We start from the raw sequence: 12,524 nt of genomic DNA, 5'->3' as shown, positions 1-12,524 counted from the left end.
CTTTCCAGATCACTTACTTCAGCCTCTGGTACTACAACAAGCAAAACCAGCGCCGGTGGGTAGATTTGGAAAAACCTCTAAAGAAGCAGCTGGATAAATATGCATTGGAACCTACCGTCTATTTTGGAGTGGTGTTTTATGTGCCTTCAGTTTCACAGCTGCAGCAGGAGATTACCAGGTAAGAAATAATGTGCTGTTTGTTTCTAGGAAATCCAGTGAAATTAAAAAGGTGAAATTAAGGTTGGAGTCAGGAGATAAGGCTAAACTTTGCCCTCTTGCCCCTGCATTTTTAGCCTCAGTATTACGTGGAGGTGCTGGTATGTGGTGTGTCACAGTGCTTTACTGCATGTTGCATGAGCTATGGGTTCACTGGGCACGAAGGAATGATTAAAAGGAAAAATGATGTTTTTACCCTGGCTGTGAACTCTTCTTGTAGTGATGTCACCTTTCATGTTTTTGTTGAGTTGTTTCTGACCTTTGTAACAATGAAATGAGAGAGGAGATTTTAAAAAATTGTCACAAAATCTGTGTTTACTCCTCAAGGAAATGTGTAGAAGGGTCCTTCTAATTCTGACACCAGTAGCCATAGTATTCTGTACATAGGTGTGGGGCGAAGGGGAGGTGGAGGAAGTGTTTGAGATCAGAAAAGTTTGGCCAATAAGTGCACTTAAAAGGGACAAAGGCAGCAAGGGTAGAATGTATTAAGGAGTGGGATAGAGGAACTAAATGTTCTTTTTTTTCTTGACAATAACAAAAGAAAAAAACAAGGGATCAAATCTGGATTCTTTTTTTTTTAATTGAAGTATAGTTGATTTACAATGTTGTGTTAGTTACTGCTGTACAGCAAAGTGATTCAGTTATACATATATATATATACATTGTTTTTTTTAATATTCTTTTCCATTATGGTTTATCATAGGATATTGAATATAGTTTTCTGTGCTATACAGTAGGACCTTTTTGTTTATACCGAATTTGGATTCTTGAGCCTGCCTTTCACATTCTTCAAAATCCACCACTACCTTATCTTTTTAACCCTGTGTAACATTACATTCAAGCCAAGCTGGACTACTTCTAGTGTGCTGAACATGCTGCATGCCTTTTCACCTTTTGTGTCCTAGACCTTTCTTTCATAAATATGTACTGGAATCCTGTTCATCTGATTTTAGTTCAAAAGGCACCTCCTCCGTAAAGCTTCTGTGGTCCCTCAGGCTGGAATGAGTTTTGCCTTCTCCAGACTATTCTAGAATTTGCTTGTACTTACGATGGCAGTTGTCACAGCCTTTCACTACAGTTATTTGTGTACGTATCTTTTCCTTAGATTTTAAACCCATGTTTTCTTTAACTTTGCCTTTCGCATAATATCTAACACAATGCCTTGCAGATAGTAAGAACCTGGTACTGCTCTGTGTTTGTGGAATATTCTTTTTAAGTACTGAGTTCAGAGTTAATTTTTGGAAGAACGTGGATAACCAGAGAAGCTAGAATCAGGTTGTAGGGATAAGCATGAACTGGCTATAAAACAGATCTGAGACATATATATTGAAGAGAGAAGTAGAAGCCAGGAGGAATAAACAGCGACTGACCACTTTGACTCATTTATTTAAACATTTATTGAAGATATAATATGGTATGTGAGAATTATATTGGTTACTGTGGGAGATGAATATACAAATGGATATGCTTTACTCTTACTCTGGAGGAGTTGCTCACAATCTGGTAGAACTGACAGTCTATGTAAATGAACAATTACAGTATATTATGATAATACATGCTTTAATTAAAACACTGGATTCCTAGGGGTGGGATGTGGGGAACATGAACAGGGTGTAAAGAAGTTGACTTTTCACTTGACTTTACAAGTAATTTTCTAGTTAGAGGGAGTAGCTTGTGCAAAGTAGGGGGATAGTAAAAGCAACTGATGTTTTCAGGGAATTTCAGACATTACTTCGAGGGGAGAACAGAGACTTGAAAAAAGGAATGTCCTAGTCGTAAAGTCATAGATCAATAGGGGCAGACATTTTTGAATTTTAATGGATGGGAATGATGAAATGTGCATTTTACAAAGATCACCCATCATGGAAGGTAGATTATAGGTGACAAGACTATAGGCAGGAGACCAGTTAGGAATGTATATGCCATAATCTAGGCATTAGTCTAGAGTGTGGACCTGCTTTCCAGTGATTTGATTTAAGGAAAGAACCAAGAATATTTAGAGTGGAATATGTGGACAGCATATTCAATAGATAGACTTCTTTAGGTGTTTGAAAGGAGCTGCCTGGGAGAATGTTTCAAGATTTCTTCTTTGACAAGATCTCAGAGCTACCAGCATTCTATTTGCTGATTGAGGGAAGTCTGTGGGTTCTGCTAGCAGGTGGAAGGGGATAAGTGGGATCTAAATCCTTGTTCAAAAGGATGGGGTTCTGGTCAAGTTTTTTGGTAACAAAGAATGGAAACCTCAAAGGTAGCTAAAATAGGATGATGTAAGGACCTATGAAATGATTAAAAGGGTGGGCTCTCAGGGGAATTCAAACGTGAACTGTAAGTGGGTTGAACTTCACAGACGTCAAACCTGGAAGAGATTCTGGATTCAAGATGGTTCTATAGACCGTATTGGCAGAGACCTGCTGGATCTTCGTTCAACACCATATCCCCAGCATCTAGAACAATGCTTGATGCATAGTAGGCCCTAGTAATTACCTAAGTGAAAAAATAAGAGGAAGGCAGAATAAATCTTCACTATAGAGCTTATCAAAATGGAGAAGTGATACAGATGAAATACTGCTGACTGGCTGAAAGTAGATGGTTGCTGATAATAATAACAGTTGTTTATTAAGTACCAACTATGTTCTAGTATTATACTGAGAGCTTTACATATATTCCTTGGTATGTTCAGCCTTGTGAAGGGGTGATAGTGCCCTCATTTTACTAGAGATAACTTAAACCCACAGATTATGACTTGCCCAAGTTCATGCAAAATGCGAAATCAGAGATCTGGAATTTAACCTAGGTCTGCTTGACTAAAGCTTGTGCTGGTAACTAATACCCTATATATTGAAAGCATAAACAGAAATAAACCCACATCACAAGAATATTAAGAAAGGATTTTAACAACTAATCTTTTTGGTATTTCATCAAAGAATATTTTAATATAAGGCTGGTCTGAAATGTCAGGAACCATTTTCTTCTGGCTTTACTGTCCAGGGCTAGGAAAGTCTTACATCACCAAGTTACTAGTCAGAGTTTCTAAAGTAAAGATTGGCCATTGATCCTCTATGTCTCCAACGAAAAAGGACAAAACTTAGAGACTTTTACAGGGTATAAGACAGATGACCAGCTGTCTTCTAGATGGTTGTAGCTTGTAGCTTTCAAATAACTACAGTTAAGGATAAGTGACTCAATAAATTGATTATATTGTGTGTGTGTGTGTGTGTGTGTGTGTGTTTGTTTGTCGGTATAGATATGGTCAAGGATGTTCCTGTCGTTCTTCAAAATTGTCTGAGCTTAAGGTTTTGGCTAGTTTATGCTCCTCTACCAAATTATGATAAAATGCATTGTGTCTCAAGTAGAGGTAATACTGATACTGACTTTTAAAAATTGACCTTTTTTTATAGGTATCAGTATTATCTGCAGCTGAAGAAAGATATCTTGGAAGGAAACATTCCTTGTACATTAGAACAAGCAATTCAGCTAGCAGGCTTAGCTGTTCAAGGTAAATAATGGCAATTGATAATATAATAGATCTATCAGATTAAAATGTATGTTAAACAGAAACAGCAAGGGATTCTTAAAGTAACTGACTTTATAGAAAATAACTACTATAAAGTAGTTTTTTATATTAGTGAAATATTCTGTTATCTAAGGGGCTTCCTTATGGGGATAAAAATGAGTTTGGATTACTTCAGTGAAATACGAGACTTCTGGAAGGTTAAGCATGTTATGTCAACAGAGCACACAGACCAAAAATAGAGAGGAAATACACACATATGCACACACATGTATAGCATTTAATATGCTCTGTATTCCTCTAGTTCAGGAACTTGATCTGCTGCTAGCTAGTGTTTTCAGAGGAAAGATCAGCCAAACAATGTGGTTGATGAGGTTACGTTCGCTTGTACTTTAAGCATACGTCATTTGTTTGGTTTCTCAGTTGTCCTAGGTTATAGGACATCGTCAGTCATAATAGATAGTTTTGCATTTCACAAGTATTTTTGAATTAACTGTCATTTTTCACATGTCTAATCTATATGTATTTACATGTATGTAATGTACTTTGGAAAGACTTCTGATGGGGCATTATTTCAAATGATAACTGGCATTTAATCTTGGGAATTGAAATTTAATCAGAAGAATCATTAATAAAGTTCCATCAGATATTAGCAGGCATGGAGACATATATCATTTCTAGACAAATAAATGCCTGATACACATGGAGCCACATTCCTTTTCAAGGTACTTTGAAGCTTCCTAAGTGTCATCTTTGGCTTTAAGAGTTAGTTTTTCCTAAACTTTTTGCTGAACTATCAATTTTTTGAACAATTAAAAATTTCTAAACAGATACATCTTGCTGTAACATATTCAGATGATCTAATTCCTCTTCCTAGAGATAATCACTACCATGAATGGTTTGGTTTCTTCCTGACATTTTTCTGTGCATAAGTAAGCATACATGATTACAAAGTAGGTTTTGTTTGTTTTTCAATGACAAAAAAAGAGATGGTTTATATATAGTTTGTAACTTGGTTTTTTTCACTTTATTAAAAGGCATTTTTTCCAAGTCAAGACACATGAATCTACCTAATTAATGTTTTTAAAAGGGTATTTTAAAAGTATACACTTTATAAGCTATAAGGCAAATTTGACATCTAAATCATAAGCACACCATCTGTATACTGCATGTTGAATTTAGTTCTGCATGTTTTGCTTCCAGTTAAGCATAATTGACATGTGAATATTTGTCATTTTATATAGCTGATTTTGGTGACTTTGATCAGTATGAATCCCAGGACTTTCTTCAGAAATTTGCCTTGCTTCCTGTGGTAAGAATGCTTTTGACATTGGGCCTTTTTAAAAACAATTTATTTCCATACCCTTAATATTCCCTGAAATGAAGTCCATATAGTAGACTTACTAGGCAGGAATAGAGTTTAAAAAATCAATTTCCTCTTATAAACAGCTCAAGTGTAAATGCTTTCCCTGTTATAGTCTTCTGGTCCTTGTAAACCCACAGAAACAGAAGGGTCTGTGGTCATTGGACTGCAGCCAGAGAAATTCATTTTGTGTTTGGATGTGAGTCTAAAGAGAGGGACAGATTTCCAGCTTCTGAGGAACCACATAGAGGTTTTGCTTTTAACTGAAGGCTCAAAACCTGACAGAGTTATGTTGAAATGGATTTGGTTTCTCATCCGCAAATTAAGGAGTAGATGACAAAAAGACACTGCCTTCTACATTTTAAAGTCACCACTGATGGAATTGACAGGGAAACTGTGTGTTGGAACAACTACGGGAGGTGGTACGCTCTTCGGAGTGTCTACACAACCAGCCAGGGAATGCACAAGGTGTTACGTGCTGGGCTTGGAACTGGCTGATGATGTTACCAAACTGAAATAACTCATCTGAAACTTTCTCTGGGATGAATTGAGAAGGCAGGGCAAGTGTTTTGGCTCTTGAGCAGAAGCCACGTAATTCCTTAGAAAGATCATGATTATGTCCTTAAGCAAAGCTCGCACACATTAACACTAGCCCTAGTTTTGCCTGCTGGTGACAAGAGTCAGTAACAGTCAGTAGCACGGATTCCTTCTAAGAAATTTGGGTGATTTGTTTACATACTTACTGCAGTATGTTTTTTCCAGGAGTGGTTACAAGATGAAAAAGTATTGGAGGAAGCAACCCAAAAAGTGGCCTTACTGCATCAGAAATACAGGTAACGCTGAGAAGTGGACATAGTTTAGGACTAATACCTGTTTGAATTTGAACCATGCATTGACACCATTAAATTTGGAACTTTACTACTGCTGGCTGCTACTACTGCTAGTTACCAGGAGCCAACCTCTGCAGAGCTCTCACCGCGTACCAAGTGCTCTTATGAGCACTTACCCGTATTAACTCATGTATTATTCATTTTTTATCGTTGATGAAACTGAGAAAGTTGAAAGCTGCAGTCACTGAAGGATGACAGTTCTTCATCCCATGTCTTAAAGGTTTTGGTGGTGAATCGGTCCTGTGTAGGTTAATGCAAGATTAGGGAGACATGTTTTCTTTTGTGATGTGGCAGATGTGATGTTTTCTTTTGTGTCCGCCCCCCTAGTCCCCCCCTTACACCTTTGGAAGCTGTGTCTCTGTCCTCTGGGGGAGCTGTGCTGAGAGCTGTGGTGCTTATTGCCCTGACCCCTGCTTCTGGGCAGATAGTGACTTTCTTTGAGAGTGAATCTGTATGTGTTGTCCAAAAACCCTGTCCTAGAGAATGCTAGCTTTTATTCTAAACCAAATACCACACAGTTCCAAGTACTTTATATATCATTAAATTCTTATAACCATTCTTTAAGGTAAATGTTACTATCTCCTTACAGATTGGGAAAATCAACCTCACAAAGACTAAATAACTTGCCCAAAGTTACATGTGGTAGAGGTGGGATTTGAACCCAGGTCTGTCTAATTATAACCTATTATTCACCCCCTCCCATTAAAAATAACCTTTTGCCTTTAATCTGTCCCCACTCAAATCCATACAGTCACTCACAAAAGATTAATCTTCCTAAAATATCACTTTTGACTTGTCTCCCCTCTTCTCCTCAGATGTTCATGAATCTCTTCTTGCTTTCCACCAGCCTAAGTTCATTACCCCTGGGATTAAAGGCTTCCCACAAGTTGGTTAAATCCTGCCATTCCAGCTTTACCTTCTGCTGTCCAAATGAACCTTTTTTTTTTTTCAGCATAATTAATCCCTCAGGCACACATCACTCTATCTTTTGTTATTTTCACTCATTCCTTTGTGCATCTCCTTAAAAGAGAGTTTAGTGCTGTTATTCTGTATGAGGCAGAGTGCTCAATGCTGTGGCACAAAGATAAATAGAACAATGATCTCCCATCAGAGGTTGTACTCCCTGCTTTGGCATCTTAAGGGATAGGCAGGACAGCCCATTGTAATAGTAATAGTAATACTGATAATGGGTACGGGGGAGAGGTGTGCACAGAATGTGGTGGTTCTACACAGAGCAAGGGCATCTGACTTAGACTCAGGGCAGTCACAGAAGGTGACAAAGAAGGAGTGACACGTAGGCTGAGTCTTGAAGGGTATTAGGGATTGACCAGGTACGCAAGTGGGTGATAGGTATACCAGGAAGCGGGATTAGCATGTACAAAGGCCCGGAGGCACGAGGGAATGTGGTATATTCAAAGAAATGCTGCGTTTGGGATGGTCGCAGTGTGGGGTGCCTTGTGGGTGTGGGAGAGCAGCAGAAGATGAGGCTGGAGAGGCACGTGTCCGTGCAGTTGAGTGCCTTCCTACCTGCACACCCATTCTTGTAATTCTGTCACCTGAGCTAAAAAGGATTTCCATCTTCTAACCCTTACCTGCAGCACTTACCGTTTGCAATTTAGCACACAGTGCTTAGTATTGCCTGATACTTTGGTGGTTTAGAAAGAATTCTAGCTTTCACTGAAGTTTTTTTAGGGGGTGGTTTTATTTCCTGCCTTTCCCCTTACCTGCCTAAAGTACAAGGGGTAGAATCTTACATAACTAACCCTCAGCGTTCAGCACAGTGCTTTTGCATGCAGTTGGTTTTCAGTAAATACTGATGCATTGATATAACTAATCACAGATGGTTAGAAACTTGAAATGTTTCTAATGTTTTTTGACAAATTGATATGTAGTGTTTTTAGAAAAGCTTTTCATAAAAAATTTTTTTAGTTTTGTGAACAATCTAACTTCTTTTGGGTTGCAGAGGGCTGACAGCTCCTGATGCTGAAATGCTGTACATGCAGGAGATAGAGAGAATGGACGGCTATGGAGAAGAGAGCTACCCTGCCAAGGTAAGCGTGGCACGAAGACTGGGCTCGCCAAAGGCATCTTAGTAATTCTGCCAGGAGAGCGGGGAAGCCCAGGGATGCCCTGCTGTGCAAAGGCCAAAGAAACGTAAAAGCTGAGGTCCTTGTGCCCAAAATTTTGTAGTAAAACACATTCCTGTTTTGTGCTTTGTTCTTGGAAGTGCTCTTGAAATAGAGTTCCTTAAGGAGCCCAACTCTGTTTTCATATGTATTTATAAGATGATACATTTATATCTTGCAGACTTTTTGCCTTCAGCATAGGTCTTCTGAACATTTCCTATCTGGGACACAAGAGTAGGGAAGTAGGTGTGGTCATTGTGGTTCTTATGCATCTGCTGCCCGAGTGTTTCCTTTTTCGCTTTCTCCTCTTAGGATAGCCAAGGCAGCGACATATCCATCGGAGCGTGTCTCGAAGGTATCTTTGTGAAACATAAGAATGGAAGGCCTCCTGTGATATTTAGGTATTTTTCTTACATCTTTCTGTGCACTTTCTGTGGCTCCTGTTGGTGATATTTTTTAGTACCTGTGCTAGTTATATCGCTCACAAGTAAATCTCTCCCAAGGCCTCACTAGAAAATGGCAATATGCCCTTCCTAGAATAAAATACCACCTGACTGCAATGCTTCTTTTTATAAGATACTTTCTTCAAACCAAATTGTAGAAAATAGTGCTTGTAACGATGGCCTGCTTATGAAATGCTTAAAAATGTGTGACCCTTTTCTTACCATATGAAGGTCATTCTTTGTCTTGGTGTGAATTTTTCATTTGAGCTCTGGTTTCCAGGGCTATTTCTTGTGGAAACTCTAGGCCTTTCTCTGATTCTAGTTTGTACCAAAATTCCTAAAATACCAACATCTAAAAAAATTTCAATTACTTCTTATAATGTTGATTTTTCTTTTCTTGATTATAAAAAAGTGATACTATCCATTTGTGGAAATCTTGGAATGTATCTAGTAAGAAGGACAGAAAGGATATATAGCAATGTGCTAACAGTGGCTGGCTCTGAACAATGAGATTTCAGGTGATTTAAATTTCCTTTTCAGTATTCTTTGTCCCTTCATTTCCTTTGCTTTACTATCTTTTGGGCCCTGAATTCTCCATGGTGATTAGGACCACAGAGCGTGTACCCGGCTTGGGGAGTAGATCCCCACTCCTAGGCTGTACTGCACTGGGTCAGGTGGCTCCCATTTGGCAATTGCTCTCATGTCCCCAGGCTGCTCATTGTCTTCCGGACATGCTGAGCTGCGGGGTAGGGGGTGGAAATGGATCTGGCCTGCACCGGAACGGCAGGACTCTGACATTGGGAGACATCCCACCGGCTTCCTTTATCTCACTGGATAGGAGATTCTAAAATTGCCTTCTTTAATATGATGCTAATAATCTTTAGGTTTAACAATTAAGCACCAAGTTACTACAAATGAATTTTATTTAATTAAATAAATTTAAATAAATCTAATATAATGGAGAAGGATAAAGAGGCATAGATTTTGTTTTTCCAGACCTATTTTTCCCTTTTATAAAATTATACAGTTACGTAATAAAATAAAATATTAATATATAAAATCTGAATGTGGTAAAATAGAGTTAGAAAGTTCCAAATCGGAGTTTGAATCCTGGTGAACACTCCCAGAATAGTTCACTGTTTGGATTGGAACTTTATCTTCACCCTGCTCCACCAGCTTTTCAGAGCAGCTCTCCTCTAGTTTTGTGCCTTATTTTGCCCTGTATACCTGCAGAACTTAACAGTATTTGTCTGCTTCTGTATTCTCTATCAGCCCCACCCTCCATCTGTGCCCCTTTGAGGGAAGCACTGTCCCTTACTGATCTTAGTATCCTAGGACCTAACACAATTTCTGGTATTATCATAGTGGGTATCCTTTAAAATGTTTGTTGAATGAATGAAGGAGGCATTGGCAACCAGCTGAGAGCGGGATATTTGATCAAATTAGTCCAGCAAATGAGGATAAATAGATTTTACATTTTTAAATACTCTGCCTTCATTTTAGTATACATGCTTTTACTTCTTGCCACCAGCTGTTGTCACTTCAATTAGAAAATGCACGCGAGCTGATTAAAACCACTGTTTTCTTTCTAAAATGATAAATAGTAGCTTATATATTAAGCTCAAAAAGGAAAAACTCATATATTCTATCTCTTAGTAAAAAACCTGAGCACTCATATTGCTGTTTGCTGTTTGTTGTTCTTTAGGTGGCATGATATTGCTAACATGTCCCACAATAAGTCCTTTTTTGCATTAGAGCTGTCAAATAAAGAGGAGACCATCCAGTTTCAGACTGTGAGTAAACATTAGGAATCTGTATGTAATGTTTTTCCTGAAAATTAACACTTCCGTGTGTATGTGTGTTTGGGGAGGGGGGTAGCATTAAAATTATAGTATTTCATAGTTTTATAAAACATAAAATTTTATAATACTTTATAACATTTTGTATAGTAGTACTTAGCAAAAATTAGTTGCTCAGTAAATACTGTTGAATGAATGAATGAGTCTTTGGATAAATACTATCTGATTATGATCTCTAAATTAAATTTAAGGGACTATTAAGTATGGGAGAGGGTAAACACTGGTATCTTAACTTCCACTGATAAGTGAACAGCTCTTTAGAAATGCCATTTCACAGTTACTTTTACTCTCTTGACAAAAGCAATGAGTCACTGAGTCATTTTGTTTAAAAATGTCTTTAAGTATCTAGTCGTCAGTAATAAAAACGTTTTATTTAAAAATGTCTGAGTATCTAGCTGTCAGTAGTAAAAGTGGACATTTTCATAATTTTAGAATTTCTAAGTCATTTTGAAACTGTTTAATATAAGAATCAGACTGTGTAGCAGCTTTTTGTTTGTCTTCATAATCTGAGTCCTAATTACAACATTCATACGAGGGGTGCAATTTTAGAAAATGAGAGAATCCCAATGTGTGGAAAGTGACTTTGAAATAATATGTCACCCAATTCTGTCTTGTTCTCAGGTAAGCTCTGTATCAAGTTGTAGATGTGCTTTTGTTTACTTTGTGCATATTTTGTTTGCTAGGAAGACATGGAAACAGCAAAATACGTGTGGAGACTCTGTGTTGCGCGACACAAGTTTTACAGACTGAATCAGTGCAGCCTGTAAGTATACCCTGCTCACAGAAACTGTGGGAGGTGATGAGCTTAGAAGTTTTCATCTCGAACTATAGTATATCATCTAGAAAGGCAAATTTTTAAAAAAAAGATAACATTTTAATAACATTTTTATAATAATCTCTACTTTTGGATGTCAAAATTTTATTTCTCAGTTTTAGCTTTGGACCAACCTCTAATAACTACAGATATGCCTCTAAGATTTCTTTCAGCTAGTAACTATAATTATTCTAATTCACGAAAGCTAAAATGGAATTTTTTTTTTTTAATCAACATTTTGAGTAAAAAAAGGTTATTCAGCTTTTCAAGCCTTTTGAAGAATTTATGCCCCTTCTTCCTAAATGTACGTTTTCCTCAGCCCACATGGGTTTCCCCCTTTCTGCTGGATCATTCCCATCAGGTTACAAACATGCTGTAATATTTTACCTCTTAAAACTTTTCCTTCGTTCCACATGCCCTCTAGCCACGGTGCCGTATCTCTCTTCTCTTTTACAGCTGATTTCTTCAAAAGAGTTGTATAATCTTGCTGTCTCGCCTTCCTTCCACCCCGTTTCCCCTAAGCTGCCACGCCACTGATGCTGCTTGTCAGAGCGACAGTGACCTTCACCCAGTGGTCATTTCAGGAGTTCTTGCACTTGACTCCCGGGTAGCACCGCACCTCTGCTCATCCCTTCCCCCCTGCACCCTGCTCTTCCTTGGCTGCCAGGACCCCACCCTCTCCTGCTTCTTCTCTTTCTAAGCCTATTTCTTCTCAGTCGGCTTTGCCGGTGTAATCTTAGGACCTCTTCTCATCTACACTCATTCTCTAGGGGATTTGGCTTGACCCCAGGCTTCAAAGCAGCATCTATATACTAAAGTGCACCTGACTTCATTTCTAGTCCTGTCTTCCCCCTGAGCACTTGACTTGCACACCCTACTGACATCTCTACTTGGGTGCCTAACAGGCTTCTCAAATTTGATACGCCTAAAACCAAACGCTCGATTTGCTCCTCTTCCTGCCCCAGAGTCTGCTTTTTCCTACTGTCCCCCATTTCGACAGATGGTGGCACACCATAGTCACTCAGGCCCCAAACCTAGAAGTCCTACTTAATTCCTGTTTCTCTTTCATCCCACATCCAATTTGTCAGTATGCTCTGCAAATTCTGCCTTCAAAACATATCTAAATCTGACCATTTATACAACTCTTTCAGCTGATGACTTAGTGCTGGCTGCCATAGTTCTCATCTGGAATACTGCTGAAGCCGCCTTTTTTTTTTTTTTTTCTTTTTTTTGGCTGCGTTGGGTCTTCGTTGCTGCGCACAGACTTTCTCTAATTGCGGAGAGCGGGGGCTACTCTTTGTT

General features: G+C 38.5%; 1 protein-coding gene across 2 annotated transcripts in view; it reads left to right on the top strand.

Annotated features, from left to right (window-relative positions):
* Nucleotides 1–12,524, top strand: part of PTPN21 (protein tyrosine phosphatase non-receptor type 21) — a 67,977-nt gene that overhangs the window by 27,310 nt on the left and 28,143 nt on the right. For both annotated transcript variants that reach the window (XR_005018615.1, XM_036841870.1), the window contains exons 3-10: nucleotides 9–178; nucleotides 3,615–3,712; nucleotides 4,972–5,039; nucleotides 5,853–5,923; nucleotides 7,944–8,031; nucleotides 8,419–8,507; nucleotides 10,255–10,342; nucleotides 11,092–11,171. Coding sequence is in view for 1 of the 2 variants with exons in the window: in XM_036841870.1 (XP_036697765.1) it covers nucleotides 9–178; nucleotides 3,615–3,712; nucleotides 4,972–5,039; nucleotides 5,853–5,923; nucleotides 7,944–8,031; nucleotides 8,419–8,507; nucleotides 10,255–10,342; nucleotides 11,092–11,171 (752 nt within the window). In the remaining variant the exon portion in view is untranslated. The remainder of the gene's footprint in view (nucleotides 1–8; nucleotides 179–3,614; nucleotides 3,713–4,971; nucleotides 5,040–5,852; nucleotides 5,924–7,943; nucleotides 8,032–8,418; nucleotides 8,508–10,254; nucleotides 10,343–11,091; nucleotides 11,172–12,524) is intronic.

The sequence above is a fragment of the Balaenoptera musculus genome, chromosome 2 (genome assembly GCF_009873245.2).
Source record: "Balaenoptera musculus isolate JJ_BM4_2016_0621 chromosome 2, mBalMus1.pri.v3, whole genome shotgun sequence".
NCBI classification, from domain to species: domain Eukaryota; kingdom Metazoa; phylum Chordata; class Mammalia; order Artiodactyla; family Balaenopteridae; genus Balaenoptera; species Balaenoptera musculus.
This window is presented reverse-complemented; position numbering and strand designations above follow the sequence as displayed.